Source organism: Ursus arctos, unplaced genomic scaffold (genome assembly GCF_023065955.2).
Source record: "Ursus arctos isolate Adak ecotype North America unplaced genomic scaffold, UrsArc2.0 scaffold_1, whole genome shotgun sequence".
Lineage (NCBI taxonomy): Eukaryota > Metazoa > Chordata > Mammalia > Carnivora > Ursidae > Ursus > Ursus arctos.
In genome coordinates, this window is record NW_026622763.1 from 40,334,468 (window position 1) to 40,349,977 (window position 15,510).

General features: G+C 44.1%; 1 protein-coding gene across 11 annotated transcripts in view; it reads left to right on the forward strand.

The window, feature by feature from the left end:
• The window catches only part of TANC1 (tetratricopeptide repeat, ankyrin repeat and coiled-coil containing 1), a 227,096-nt gene that overhangs the window by 146,180 nt on the left and 65,406 nt on the right, over positions 1-15,510 (forward strand). For 8 of the 11 annotated variants that reach the window (XM_048214539.2, XM_048214535.2, XM_044380210.3 and 5 more), the window contains 2 exons: positions 7,273-7,403; positions 8,443-8,629. The exons of 1 other annotated variant lie outside the window; for it this stretch is intronic. In XM_048214539.2, the coding sequence (XP_048070496.1) occupies positions 7,273-7,403; positions 8,443-8,629 (318 nt within the window). The remainder of the gene's footprint in view (positions 1-7,272; positions 7,404-8,442; positions 8,630-15,510) is intronic. 2 more of the 11 variants (XM_057318071.1, XM_057318058.1) reach the window with 1 other exon arrangement.

Sequence of the window (15,510 nt, forward strand, 5' to 3'; positions counted from 1 at the left end):
TTGGGGCAGGAAAGAGACTAGGGTCAGGAAGATGGTTAGGAATAGATTCCAGTAGTTAGATAAGATGGAGTAAGGTCTCAAATTAGAACAGGATCAGGAAAGAAGAGGTGAGGAATAGGAAGATGCTTGAGAAATTGCATAGACCTGAAAGACAGAAGAGACAAAGATGATGACTTCAAGGCCTTGAGACTGACATTCAGAGGGCACTGAAGGAGAGGGAACCGTCTGTTTTGGTTTGAGTTCAGTTTCAGGCACGTTGAGTTTGAGATGCTGGTGGAACACCTAGGCACAAGTGCCCACTGAACAGTTGGAAAATCAAACTGGGTCTCAAGAGTTCTGGGTATGAACTTCTGTTTAGAGGGAACGTGATGAAATGAGAAGTGTGTCAGACTAGGGAAAGGGTCATTGGGAGAAGAGAACTGAGAAAGGTTAGAAGATCCCACAAGACCATATTATAATCCTGGAAACTATGGATTTCCTCTCTGAGTGTCTGATCTGACAGTTGCCACTTTCCTCCTTGTAGGACAGTATTAGCAAGGTCAAAAATTATAGGAAAATCAAAAGAGGAGATTGGGCTTTTAAAAAGACAAAATTACTGTGCCTACCAGGGCTTTTTCAGGAGGCTAGTGAAGGTGAATGAATTTAAGTTGTAGGTAGGCGAAAGGGTAATGAAATTGGTGGGGATAGACCATTGCCTTTTTATCCTAAGGCTTTGAGCAGGTAAGGGTAGATGAGAGATCACTTAATAGGTTGAGAAGTGTATGCAACAATGGTTTTTTATAGATTTTAAAGAAAAGGGAGAATTTAGTACAATTGAAGACTTAAAGCAGAGATTCTCAAAGTGTAGGCCGTAGACATCTAGGCATCCCCAAGACCCTCACTGAGGTCAAAACTCTTTTTGTAATGATATTAAGAAGATATTTCCATATCTCTTACATTGACGTTTGCACTGATGGTACAAAGGCAATTGTTGGTAAGACTTCTGATGCCTTAGTGCACATTGAGGTAGGGGCACTGCTGTACTAGAGCTAGGCTAGTATTTTCCACCACCATGCACTAGCATTAAAAATAGTAACTCACTGAGTAACATTCCTGACAAAGCACTGAAAATAAGGTTATTAAATCTTGACCCTAGACTGAGCTTTTTAATAGTCCGTGTGACGAAATGGTAATTCTCCATAAAGCAGTTCTGCATGCCGAAGTGTGACGGTGGTCTCAAAGAAAACTACTTGTGTGAATGTTTGATTTGCAAACTGACCTAGCCAGTTTTGTTTTGTTTTTTTAGATTTTATTTATTTATTTGACAGAGATAGAGACAGCCAGCGAGAGAGGGAACACAAGCAGGGGGAGTGGGAGAGGAAGAAGCAGGCTCATAGCGGAGGAGTCTGATGTGGGGCTCGATCCCATAATGCCGGGATCACGCCCTGAGCCGAAGGCAGACGCTTAACCGCTGTGCTACCCAGGCGCCCCCCTAGCCAGTTTTTTAATGGAACATCATTTTTACTTGAAAGAATGACTGGAAAACCATGGTTACTCAGAATTGGGTATTTGACACACATTTTCTCAAAAAGGAACAAAATGAGCATGTCATTTCAATTAAAAAAAAAAAAAAACCTGACAGGGATTCCTTGCTAATGATAAAATTTGACCTTTCAAGTGAAAAATTAGGTTTTTGGGAATTTGTATCTGTCACATTGAGCTTGATGGCTTCTCAGGACTTTTCATTTGAGATGTGGTGATATTAATGTGATATTTTGGTATTATATAATAAAATGTGTTAGCACTTACAAGATCTGCAAAACCAATATTTTCCAAATCAGTGCATGATGTTAAAAAATCATGCATGGGTAAAAATTCATTTAATGCTTATAACAGATTCAAAGCCAACAGTAGAACTAACCTTTAAGAAATTGCTACTTGTTAAGTTTTGGTGTGGTATCAAAGAAGAATATCTGTAATTAATTGAGAAGGCTCCTCCCTTTCCCAGCTGCATATCTCTTTGAGGCCACAGTTCTTTGCATGCTTTAACCAAAAGAACATATCACAACAGATTGAATGCAGAAGCAGGCATGAGAATCTAGCTGTCTTCTATTAAATCAGACATTTAAAAGAATTTGTAGAAGTATAAAACAATGCCATTCTTAAATTTTTAAATTGAAAATATTTTTGGGGTGTCTGGCTTCCTGGGTTGGTAGAGCATGTAACTCTTGATTTCAGGGTTGTAAGTTCAAGCCCCATGTTCCGTGTAAAGATTACTTAAAAATAAAATCTTTGAAAAAAATATTTTTTATTAGAAGTGTTTAACATGTAGGTTTATGAACTTAAAATGAATTAATGTAGATTTAAAAAAATTCTTAGTTTTAATTTCTAATATGATAAATATCAATAGCCCAGTCCTCAATTTTTAAGAGTGAACCCTGACACAAAAAGTTTGAGAACCACTGGCCTTGAGGAAGGAAAAGAAGATAGGGAGAAAATAAAAAGAGATGAGAAAATTGATCCGGAGTCTGATAGTTATCTAGACTTGAGATGATGAGGACTTGGTAAGTGGCGGTATGACTGGAAAGAAAGAGGCTAATTCAAGAGACATTTTGAAAGAGGAAATGATAAGATTTGATGACAGTTTCAATATGGGGTGAATGGGATGGAGAGCTTAAAGATAACTTATGTGATAAGTACGTTTTTGTATTAAGGACTAGAAACCAATTAATGACAGCTCAGGTTCATGGGTAGATGCTCCTCTATAAATACTATTTTTGGAAAATCGAGGAGGGAAGGTGCCTTAGGAGAAGGAGCGGTCAGGAAGAAACAGGGAAATGGTTGTAAACAGAAGGCAAGGAGGGCAAGAAGTTTAGCAAGAAGCAGGTCATGGACATTTAGAAGCAAAGGAAAGGACTAAAACATCCATCAAGGCTGTGTTTCATTTAATGGACTCAATTCAGAAGTACTATTTTGGAAACTGATATTAAGTAAGTTGCTCAAGGTCACATGGTAGTAAATGGCTGGACACTGTCAACAGTGTCCAAACTCATGGAGTTTGAGGAGGATGAGAGCAGAGAAAGGGCTTCTCTTGATAGAATGATCTTTTCATCCCCAGGGACCTCCATGGTTCTAACAAAGTCGGACTTTAAGAAAAGAGAGTGATGAGATGAGAAGTGAAAGCAGTAAGTGTGGGCCAAGTGGGAACAGTTTGATAATTAGAAAAAGGAGGAAATTTGTTGTCTTGAAGGAATGATGAGTTCAGGAAAAGTTACTTAAGGCAGAAAAGTCCTAAACAAAAAACTATTTTTTGTTAGCTAAGAGAAATATGAACACACTGGATATAGCTAGGAATCCATGAAACCAGAAAATGAAATGATAGTGAGAAAGTGGGCTCTTGGTGTTAAAGTTGGTAGAAATAATGACCAACTTTGATATCGCATCTTATCTCCAAGGTGCTTGGTGTATAAGGTATTCTCTCACTTTGTTTTGTTTTGTTTTGTTTTTTTTAAAGCCCCACTGCCTTTTAAGAAGTGGTTATGACACTTCCCTCATGAGGAAATTGAGGGTTAGAGGGGTTCACACTGTAAGTGGTCCAGAATAGCTTTGGTAGGGAGAAGTCCTTTCTTCTGAGACTGTAGGGAAGGATGAGGGGATGGTTATAAGGGGCACAAATGGTTTTGATGTTATGATGGTGGTAACTGGGGAGCTGGTCGGTTTGTGGACTGTACGTGAGGGTTGGTGCCGCAAGTCCAAGTGTGATTAGTTAAAAAGAGACAGGAAGTGACCCAAGAAATTCCCTTTGCCTTTCTCCACTTGATTATTCCATTACGGTGTGATATTAAGGATTCCACGAAAACATAATCGGGAAGGAATATCACTCTCCATTTGTCTAATGGATTCCATGGAAGTGTGAGGCCAGTTGTTCTTTCAACTACAAATACAGCTATCATAAATTCTTTGGATTTTTAAATTCATGAGATATAAAGTGCTGTGAAGAGATGGTATCTTTCTCTCCAGTTCTTACCCCACTGGTTTTGGGTAAGGTACACCTGTTATTGATGAGTGATTTAATATGAACTACATGAATGAAAATACTTTCCATTTAGAGTGTCCCACTGGATTTTGGTGTGGGGGTCATTTTGGCATAAGAATGAGCTTTAAGGAAATCTTATCTGACTGTTCAAATCTCAGTATTTGGTGATTGACTGTGAAAGTGGAAATGCATTTTAATTTCACAGTCCAGTGTATCAGTGTGAGTTTGTAGGCAGCTCATCTCTCCCAAAATGGCACTGTCACTCTTCACCCAGGGATCCTTCTGCCAGAATGAAAAGTTCAGAGAGAGAAAGCTGTGTACGTTAGGGAGGGGAAAATGTGGACGGCTTGACGTGGATTAAGGGATTCAAACTGAAGGGGGCTTCTGAGGAGAAGGTCACTGGAATGACATTTGAGAAAAGAGAATAATATGAAAAGACAGTTGGGAAGTTTTTGGACAAAATGAAATTGCAGTGACTTACTAGGTGCTAAACCTGAAATAAAGGATGTCTGTTCATGCATCCTGAACCCAGGTAAGGTTTTGGAACTTTGGTGGCATCCAACTGCGGACTGAATGGTTAAGAGAACAAGTTGATCGTGAGGTTGAGGGGGGTGTCTTGTCAATTCAGACATTAGACTGGGAATTGCCGCAGCTCCCAGCTTGTCTGAAGGGGGGGGGTTTGGATGAGGAGTCAGCTGTCTTTGCATAAATATATATGTTTTAATGAAAACCTTGGCAATTTGGGATGTCTACAGACACAGTGTGGAGGCAGCAGTGCCTCCTTAGAGGGGACCCAATCCCCCAAGGACCTACTTGGGATGCAGGGTTTCAGAGTGAGCCCCATGTGAGGGACAGGCTGTGGCCTCGTTTGTCGTCAGGATAGATGCTGTGGCAGCCAAGCCTGTGCAGCTGTTCTGTGTGTCTCCACAGCAGCTGCCAACTGGGAGTAGTTTCTGGCGCTTTCCCTGGAGTTTCAGGTTGAACCAGAAGCTAGACATTCAGGGGCACATTCACAGTTGGGGAGCAGTATAGAGATTGTTTCGAAAGGAAGGGGGTGTGTGGAGTAGAGAAACTGCTGAGTTCCACCCCCTTTACCCACTTCTGCCCCTTGCCATCTGCATCCTGTTCTCTCCCTCTGGTCCAGCTGCCACCTGAGATAAAAGAGCTGCCCTGCCTGAGCCTTGGGGTGAGGGAGGGTGGGACTGATCCTGTTCTGAAGTGGTTCAGCCCTTGGGTGTGCCTCGGTTTTGCTGATTTGGTTTGGTTCCTGCCTGCTTTTCCCGAATGCCCAAGTACCTTGGGAATCAAAATATGGTGGAACTCTCCGGTGGGAAGGGACCTTTTGTAGAGTGGTCTCCTGGGTGTGGTTGACCTGCCCTGGGGTGCTCTCTTATCCTTTTTGGCTTGGGGCCACTGCCCCTTCCTGGTACAAGTTTCACACAAATGATCCAGAAACATGCGGGCTTTCTTAACCCAGAACAATCAAGCCTTGGTTATTATTAATTTTTTTTTTATTAATAATGATTTTTTATTATATTATGTTAGTCACCATACAGTACATCCCCGGTTTTCGATGTAAAGCCTTGGTTATTTTACCCCTGCAGAGTTTTCTAGAGCAACTGAAAAAACATCCAAGCTGGCAAACCACAATTCTTACCGCAAACAGTGGGAGCTTTTGAGAGTAAGCAAGGGGCGGGATGCTTTTCCTTCCTTGAGCATATAGCCAGCCTGGTTTCGCTTGTAGCTGCTATCCTGGGAGCATGACTGAGCAAAACTGAGAATAATACAAATGGTCTTCTCAGCTCTACTGGTTTTGATTTTGCGGTTCCTTACAAAAGGCAAAGTTAGCATCGAACTTTGGTGGTGGTATTGTAGCTCAAAGGTAACACTGCTATTTTGTTCTTTCCTCATGTTATATTTCTAAGACTTATTATCTGCAGATTTCCACATCTAGGAAAAACTGGTTCATCAAAGTATGGGTCTGCATCTCTAGGCAATTAACAAAAAAGAACAAAACAGTGAGATGAGTGAGTATATTACAGGTTGCGTATCGTTTGTAAGTTCTAACTTCTGTAAGCAGAGTTTACTTTTATACGTTATTTTACTCTCTGATGGATGCTGATTTTAAAATACAGGAGAGGTGTTAGAATGATGTGAATATCATTTCATCACCCGTATTTAAGTTCCCTTAGGCTTTTGGATAGCTCAGTGTTTAGACCCAACCACAGAATTCTTTATTTTATTTTTTTTAAAGATTTTATTTATTTATTCGACAGAGATAGAGACAGCCAGCGAGAGAGGGAACACAAGCAGGGGGAGTGGGAGAGGAAGAAGCAGCCTCCCAGCAGAGGAGCCTGATGTGGGGCTCGATCCCATCACGCCGGGATCACGCCCTGAGCCGAAGGCAGACGCTTAACCGCTGTGCCACCCAGGTGCCCCCAACCACAGAATTCTTTAAGTGCAAAAAGCGAGGCGACCAGCTTCTCAGGGGAGGCCAGAAAAGGGAGAGGTTGCAGGCGCGCGCTGTGACCTTCAGGTTAACCGTGCGTCCGCCATTACTGTGGAGCGTGCGGAGAACACAACCTGGGTTCTCTCCGTCTCCGCATGAACAGCACAGCGTATCACTGGGCTTTGTCTCTTGGGACACATTTTGCTGGGATTTAAAATCTTTATTTCAGAGTGGATTCCTGACGATTGACCCTTGGTTGGCGTCCTGGTTTTGACTCTGACTGCTGTGGCTGTGGGCTAGGCACAGCGCGTTTCCACCAAAGTCAGTCCTGCCTGCGTTTCGATTAATGAGAGCTTGGGTTTCAGTTTTACGCCAACATCTAAGTAGCCTGGGGCGCTGCCAGCATGCCACTTGGGTTTAACTTTATCTCAGCCTCCTGTGGGCATTGGCCCCTCTGTCCTAAGGGTTAAGACGGAGGGCAGGCCTCTTTCTGCCTCTGGTGTCTCAAGTGTACCCATTTTTCACATGCCGTGGAAATAGGAATTGCTGTCGTATAACCACACTGTGTTCTGATTCAGGTCAAATATTTCACGCTTTGCACTGGCAAGTTCCTCTTTTACTGTTTTCTTAACCTGTCACAGCCTCTTAATTAGAATGTATTGCTAGAGGACAGGCAGCATTGTCAAACTTAGTGCATTTTATAAAAATACACAAAAGCACCAGACAAGCAGCTGTAGCACCAGCTCCTCCAGATGCAAACTGAAATTCCCCAGAGGGGCATCTTCATTGTTTTCTTTCTTTGTTCCAGAAGCAAAGGCCGATAATGAACCGAGCTGTTCGCCGGCCGCTCAAGAGCTGTTGACAAGGCTGGGATTTTTACTGGGAGAAGGGATCCCAAGTGCCACACACATAACCATTGAAGAAAACAATGAGACCATGGTAATGCCCGAGGAAGACACTGCATATCCTACCTGCTCAGAGGACGCACGAAGGAAGGCATAACTGGCTTCTCCCCCTCCCCGAGTGCGGGAGTCGTTCAGTCAAATGAGTCTGGGCTGTTGCGTATTGAAATTTACTTCAACAGTTTGATTTCTGCAGTGGGGAGGTGGGGCGAGGCAGAAGGGTGCGGAACTTAAGAAAATACCCACGTTAACCTTCGAGTCACCACCCAGGGAAGAGTAGCTAAATGAATTTAAGTGGCTGAAAGAATCCCATAGTGATGATACTACTTTTATCTTTATAGCACCATTCTTCTCAGCTGGCTGCTTTGGGATATGCTTTCCTGTGCATTTTTTTTAGGGTTAAGATTTTGGAGGGTCAGTGGGATGAGGAAAAGATTTGTAGGAGATGAGGCAGAGGCAAAATAAGATGAGATCAAATAGTTTGTGCATGGGAGAGCATTCCGCATCCTAGGGAACCAGCAGCCTGCCCTTCGGAGTCTCGATGGACAAGGACTGCATGGCAATGAGGGGCCAGAGCTCCCGCCCCCTGGGAGGGTCTCTGCAGGGGTGTCATGCACTGATTGAGATGGCAGTGGCCACCAGCCTCCTGGCCCTGCTCTCAGAGCCCATAAATCTTCAGGAATTGAATCAGGCTGCAGTGCTCGTGAAACATTACAAAAACAGAGTTCCCAGGTTTTCCGTACAGAGGTCAAAGAACACATTTGTCTTCTGTGGACTTTAAATGAAAGGAAGTCTGCCTGTTTGCTTTTTCTATTTTACGAATGTGCGTTCCCACTAAATTATTTCTAAGACTGCTCTTTTAATAATAAAAAAGTCACAGGGGAAGGGGACAGAACAAAAGAGATTTCTCTTTTAAAAATTTGGAAGATCACATCTATATTAAGCCCCCTCAGTTTAAAAAACCTGTTTTCCATGTTCCTGTTTTTAGTTGTATTGCCTTAGCATCAGAAACAAAAGACTGTCTAGAAGCGTCCTGTGTAAAGCCGTGCTAACGCCTCCTTCCGTTCGTCTTGCAGTGCACAGCTCTGAGCCAAGGCATCAGTCCTTGCTCCACACTAACAAGCAGCACCGCATCTCCTAGCACCGATAGCCCCTGCTCAACCTTGAATAGCTGTGTCAGCAAGACGGCAGCCAACAAAAGTCCCTGTGAGACCATTAGCAGCCCTAGTTCCACCCTGGAAAGCAAGGACAGTGGAATTATAGGTAAGAAGCACACGGCTCGGTAATGGAATGGCTCAGTGCACGTCAGCCAGAGCGTTCACCAGGCACTTCTTCGGAGGATTTTAGCGTGGTCTGTGAAGGTCACTCTGCCAGGGCCCAGCCTGCTCTTTGCAGCCGGCGCTGGCTCCATGGACAGCTGAAAGGATGAAGCCTCCGCTTTGACGCTCCTTGGTGTTTATTTTTATATCCCTGGGCTCATGTGGTTCAAAAATTTCCTGATCAGATCTGACCTGTGAAGTTACAAAATCTTACCTCCTCATTGATTAATTCCTTTTGCTGGGCGACTAGTCCCACTAGGACGTAGAACCGGGCAATAGAATCCATGCATTTTGAGGCATCTTCCCAGCTTAATCTCAAGGTCATTTATTTCCTCACTCATTTCCAGGTATTTGTTCTTCAGTTTCTTGCATAGGATCTGACCACTCTTTTTGAGGCCAGAATTTTCTAAGGATGTACACCCTGTGCCCATGCACACCCATACCAGTAGGTTTGTTGTCCTGAACTGTGGATCAGGAGACCGAGATTCTTAGGGTGTCCCGACTCTTAGGGTGCTTAGCTAGGTAAACACTTGCCTAACATTTGAGTTCTTTGCACACTTCTTCCCTTCTCTGTTAAAGTAAGGCTTCTGATTCGTTCAGTAGTTTCTGGTCTCGGGTGCACATTAGAATCAACCAGGGAAGAGAGCCCTTACTTCTCACATCCTATCCCAGACAGAGTGCCTTTACATTTCTGCAAGTGGGGTTGTGCACCTGTGTGTCTCCAGTGTCCAGCTTGGTGCCTTTCAGATAACAGATGTGTGGGACCCGCTGGATGGATTGTCTGGGCCCCCCTTTGCTCCAGGATTATACTGCTGTTTAACATCCGTGCTCTACAGAACATTCAGCTCCTTCCTTTTTTCTGACTTACGCACATGTCTGTGAGGGATATTTTACATTCTAGTATGGACTGAACCCCACTTACTTCCACATTAGTATGTAATCAAAGGGAATGACATTTGAGCTCTTTTATTTTCTCCTGTCACCTGCTATTTCAAGTGTAATTTGCAAAATGAAGCTGCAGGTTCATGCACTTCATATTTTGGAGATTGCCCCAGAAGATCTGTGAGATCACTGGGGCTGAGTGGTGGGCTCCCTGGTGTAGACCTCACTGTAGCTTTCTGGGGGACCCTTTGCATAAGGATGGCTGCCTCTGCCCTCAGTTTTCACTTGGATCAGGCTCTCTGGTAGGTTTTTGTTTCTTTCGGTTTTGATTGTCCTATTGAGATGCAATCATATACCATAATATTCACTCGTTTAAACCACTGAATAGTTTTTGGTCTGTTCAGAGTTGTGCAACCATTGCCACAATTTGATTATGGAACCTTTCACCCCGTAGCCATTAGAAGTCCCACTCCATTCCCCCTACATCCCCAGCCTTGCTCATCCAGTAGTCTGCCGTCTGTCTCTGTAGATATTAGCTGGTTCTGGACATTGCATCAAAGTGGTGGCTTGAGGTTTTCATAGCAGATTTAAATTCTTTCACTTTTTCTGCTGACTTCCTGTTCCCACCTCACACTGCTTCCCTACCTGCCATTTAGTCCAACTAATTTTTCCCGGTGTGACTTACTGTCCTCACCCCCTCTCTGAGCCGTCCTCCACTGCCGGGTCTGTGGTGTTCTGCGATAGCCAGGTGACTCCCCTTACAGCATTCTTCGCTCTTCTGAAATGACCTCTCCTTCCTGCAGTTTATCTTCCCTCAAGGAGTTCAGTTTTTTATACGGTTTTTTGGACAGCCTTTTCTCTTTTCATTATATGATCTGGCATCGGCATTGCATGCCTCTGATTATAACCGAGCCAGTTTCTTGTTGTGACAGAAACTTTCAAAAAAGACCTTCCTGCATTCATCCCCCACCCCCCCGCCCTATTGAGCTACAGTGCTGCAATTTTAAAAATATTCTAAAGAGGGGAGAGAAAAGTTGCTAGTTTGGTTTTCTGACCGTCAAGGAAAGATTGAGCTGCAGGAATACCGAGGCTCTTAATGAGTACTTGATTGGATACATCCCATCCAATCCCAGAGAAACCTCAGTGTTTTCCTTCAGTTTACTTAATCTTGTTTTATTATTTCTGTCTCCAGGAGGGAGAGGGGGTTCTCATTTTTATTATTCTGCCTATCTGCTGGGCTCCTAGCATGGTGTTGGGAATGAGAAATCACTGTCATGTCACATCGGAGGAGGGAATGTTTAGTTGGTTTCTAAAGAAGCTATGCAAGATTCCTGTTCCAAGTTGGCATCGTCATGTCTGTTAATGTCACCTGTATTTTAAGCTGTGTCTTGTCGTTAAAGTTAAATGACACGTTTCATGTCATTGAGGCTGTCCTTCATTCCTTGGCTTAAGTCAAACATGTTCCCTTAACTCAGCTTCACATAAAAACGATGGCAGTTGAGATGAAGTGGGAGTCGGGAGGAAATAAGTCCCTCGAGTACAGAAGGTCCCAGCTTTGGGGATGGTGCTTCCTCCTGCCTTAGCTGATCTCCTGCAGGGAGGAGGGGCTGTAGGTGGCTGAGAGGGACGCTCTATGCTGACAGTGTCCCTCTGTTCGCTCTCCTTCCATGACCTGCAGAACTAGAACCTGTGGCCAAGGGACACATGGGAGGTGTGGTAGGGAGGAGAAGGAGAAAAAGCAAGTATTTCCTCTCCAGAAAGACTGTAGCCACAGCTCTTTGAAGAGGCAGGAGTGGTGGGGTCCGAGGGGGAGAGCACTTCCTCTTGAATCAATACAGGGTACGTGGGTTTCACGGCCTCTTCACGGAGCAGGGATCTGTGACTCAGTTGTGGTTCTGTGATTGCTGGGGGTGGGGTGTGTGCTTTCTCTGCCCGAGGAACATGACTGTTTTTATAAGGCGGAGCCTGGGAACGGCAGCCTTTAGGCATCTTAAACGTTTAACAGAATAAAATATTCAAGAACACAGTGATCTTCGTGGGCAAAGATGAAGGTGTAGATACCTTGGCTTCCTGCTTTGGGAGGCCTGGCAGCTGCTTGTAGTAGGCTGGTTAGGATCCGTATTCTAAATTCCACAGGCTCTGCAGAGAGGGGGAAGAAGGTTCCATCGAATTTTCCATTCCAGGTTGTTTCAGATGTGTGCCCCCCCCCCCTCCGAGCTTGGGTCAGAGTGGCAAAGGCGTCAGGGGCGGCCTGGTGACAAGTGCACACAGTTGGTGCAGCATGACGAGCTTTGGGGGGCTGCAGGCGCCCACACAGGGCTCAGAGCTGCGTGCACAGTATTAGTACAGCTTATTTAGGGCACTTAGGGGAGATTTCAAATAGTGTTAGAGCCCATCCTTAGAAATTCCTAGCCCTCTTCTTAATATGTAAGCTGATTTCCATCAGGGTGATTATATTTAATCTACATATTTTTGCCCAACAGGTGCCACGTAGGGAAGGTCGCATTCCTACATGGTTAGCCTTCTCGGGGCTGCCACGGGCTGCCCTTCCTGTGTTCTGTTTCTGCTGGTTTGATGTATTGCAGGTGAAGAGGGTTTTCTTTTAGGAATGGCTTAGTGGGAGAAAGGACAGGATCATGGCCATTAGAAGAATTTATTGGACCCCTTCTCGTCTCTTTGTGTAGAGGTCAGGGCTTCACAGAACCTCCGTGCCCTCTGTTCCAACTTTACGGTGTTATACAGAGGGGAGTCCCACTTCATCCTGTTTGAGGAGGTCCGCGTTCTTAAAATGTTCTTTAGGAGTATAATAATTCTGGCATGTACAAATACTGTCTCAGCTGGATGGGCGTAACTGAATTCCCTACAAATATATATATGGATATTTCGAAAGTAAAATTTCCTACTCTTGACATATTAAAATCATTGGCATTACCTAGAATTTAGTGTCTGATCTTTTTAAATTTGCAATGTGAAGACCTTCTAAATGTGAAACTATACTCAATCAGCATAAAGTAGCTTCTTAATAACTTGCTCTAAAAGGAAAACTTTGTAAAGAAGTAGCTTTTATCTGTGTTTCCTTCATGCCTTGAGAATACATTTTTGTCTTAGTGACACTCCTTTGAATAAACTTGCTTCCAACTGTTAACAAATGGAAATTGTAAACTGTATTAATCTCAGCTTAGAAATAAAATTAAGTGGGTGTATTCACTAGAATGTGTATGAAAGCCAATCTGATTATTTAGTTATTTTTTTTAAAGATTTATTTATTTATTTTAAGACAGAGTCTCGAGTAGTGGGAGGGGGAGAGGGAGAGAGAGAATCCTCAAGCAGCCTCCCTGCTGAGTGCAGAGCCTGATGTGGGGCTTGATCCCAGGACCCCAATAACACGACCTGAGTTGAAACCAAGAGTCAGGTGCTTAACCAACTGAGCCACCCAGGTGCCCCCAATCTGATTTTTTAAAAAGCATCACTGAAAGCAATGGGTTTTAACAAGCACTTTTTGATTAAAACATATTGTTTAGTTTTTGTGTCCATATCATTGTGTGTGTGTGTGTGTGTGTGTGTTTTAAAAAATGGATTATTGCTCTATTTAGTAAGAAAGGGAATGGATATTGGATGGGGAGAAACAAACGAAACTCAGCCTTCCTATCAAGATCTAAAAAAAAGAAAAAAAAATTCTTCCTATGTATTGATAATGGATGTGCCCAGGAGAAGGACTTGGAGGTAGCAATTAGAAAAATTCTGGCTGAGTAAGAGGCTGTTAAAAGTTAGTCATCTGTTCCTTCTGGGCCCTTCTTTACTATCTGCTTGTACCTGCTGACATTTACAATCTTCAAATTACTTTTGTAGTATCCCAGATCTGTTTCTTTTTGAGAGTTGGTGTTAGGACAGCCCCACGAAGGAGGAGGGGTATTCTGAGTGGACGGTGTCCACATCTCCCACACAGAGCAGGTGTGTTGTTCACCTGCCCAGCTTCCCAGCACCTGATCCACCACATTCCACCAGGCCAGAGAGCTTTGAGGAGATGCCTTTCCTCTTGCTCTGGTGGGGAGGGAGGGTGTGGCTTGGGTTTGCTCTTTCTCCCTTTGAAGCTGGAAGGTGGGTATAACTTAGGGGAACACCTTCACAGAGACATTTCTTGTGCAAAAGTGGCTTGCAGGAAATACTGGGTACTTGATTAGTATCCTGCTGGTGCTTACTTGAATTTGATAATATTTGTTTTTCTGGCCAGTTGCTTAGGATATTAAAACAAAGTTTATCGTGGGCTGACTTTTATCTTCCCGTGACTTGACTCCCTCCTAGGCTTGTAAAATGAAATTGATTCCAGAGGTAGCTAGAGACCTTTTGTTCCTTTTATTTCCTGGACTTTGTGTCCCAAGGGAGATGATCAGATGCTGAGAGAGGCCTACAAAGAGGAATTAATTGTATTTTATTTTCATTTTTAACTTGTTGTAAGTCCTGCCCTTTTGGTTTTATGCTAATCCTGCTTTGTTGCCACTTGTATTGCCCTGCTTGCTACTAAATTGAAATGCTTTGAAATTGATTTGGTAATAACTATTTAGAGTGTTTCAGATCTGTGTTAATATTCATTTTGCTACATTGCTTGCAATTTAAAAAATCATCCTCAATTATAGAAGCTTTTTTTTTTTTAATCTCTTGGGTGAAGGAGGAAGATTTGCCTTTACATATATAATTCATAATATACTTAATGTGGGAAAGAAATCTGTAGCGATGATTCGAGGCAGCAGAATGCCTGCTGTACTTGTATTCCTTCACACTGTGGTTGGATTCTTCAGATGGCTGTTCTTTTTTTTTTTTTTTTTTTTAAGATTTTATTTATTTATTTATTTATTTATTTATTTGACAGAGAGAGAGAGAGAGATAGCCATCAAGAGAGGGAACACAAGCAGGGGGAGTGGGAGAGGAAGAAGCAGGCTCCTAGTGGAGGAGCCTGATGGTGGGGCTCGAGCCCGGAACGCCAGGATCACACCCTGAGCCAAAGGCAGACAGTTAACGACTGTGCCACCCAGGCGCCCCTTCAGACGGCTGTTCTGTCAGTGTGGCAAGCATTTATTGGCACTGCTGTGTACCAGGAGCAAGTTTGTTCAGTACTGGTACAGTAAAGCTCAGGTACAGTATCTGTTTCAAAACTTGTCCACCTGTGAAACCAAGGAGTAGTCTTCTGCCCTTGGAGACCTGGACAAGTTGTCAGTTACTGAGAAGGGTGATTGACACCTCTTAATGGAAGAGGTATGCTGTAGGTGCATAATAATACCAACCACTGATAGTGCCTTGTGCTCTTTTCTGGAAGAGTCCAGAACTCTGTGGAGTCACTGGACTATGTCTGAATCTCCAGTGTCCATGCCTTCAGTATACAGGTTAGGCGAAGCTTTACTGAAACACGGCATTGGGTGTTGTCGCTAGGAAATTCCACGTTGTACAGATCCACAGGCTTTTCTCTGGAGGCTGTGTCAGACTGTGTGTGGGCAGTGTGGCCCTCCTCCAGTTCCCTGTCCCTGCTGATCCTTGAGGGGTTTTCACAACCCAAGGGACAGGCAGACACTGCTGTGCAGCATGGCTTGGGTCTCTGGCCCCGCTGCATGTCCTAGCAGAGCGTGGCTTGCGCAATGCCAGGAGCACTGAGCCGGAGATGTGGTACAGAGATCTGTCTGCCACAAGCCAAAGCACAGCGCCCCTTGGCAGGGCCAGAAGGAGAGCAGGGCTCTGCGGTGCTTGATACAGGCCAACTGTGGTCTCCCAGAAGCTGTGCACGGAGAAGCCAGAAAGTCCCCTGGATCCAGAGGTAACTCAGGCCACCTTCCCTGGAGTCCTCTCCTTGCTGGGCTGGGGGAGGTAAAAGCAGTCCGTCCAGGTTAGCCGCCTCTGTTCCCTATGTGGTTGGTTAGCTTGCAGGGTGGGGGAAGGGAGAAGAAGCCCAGTCTG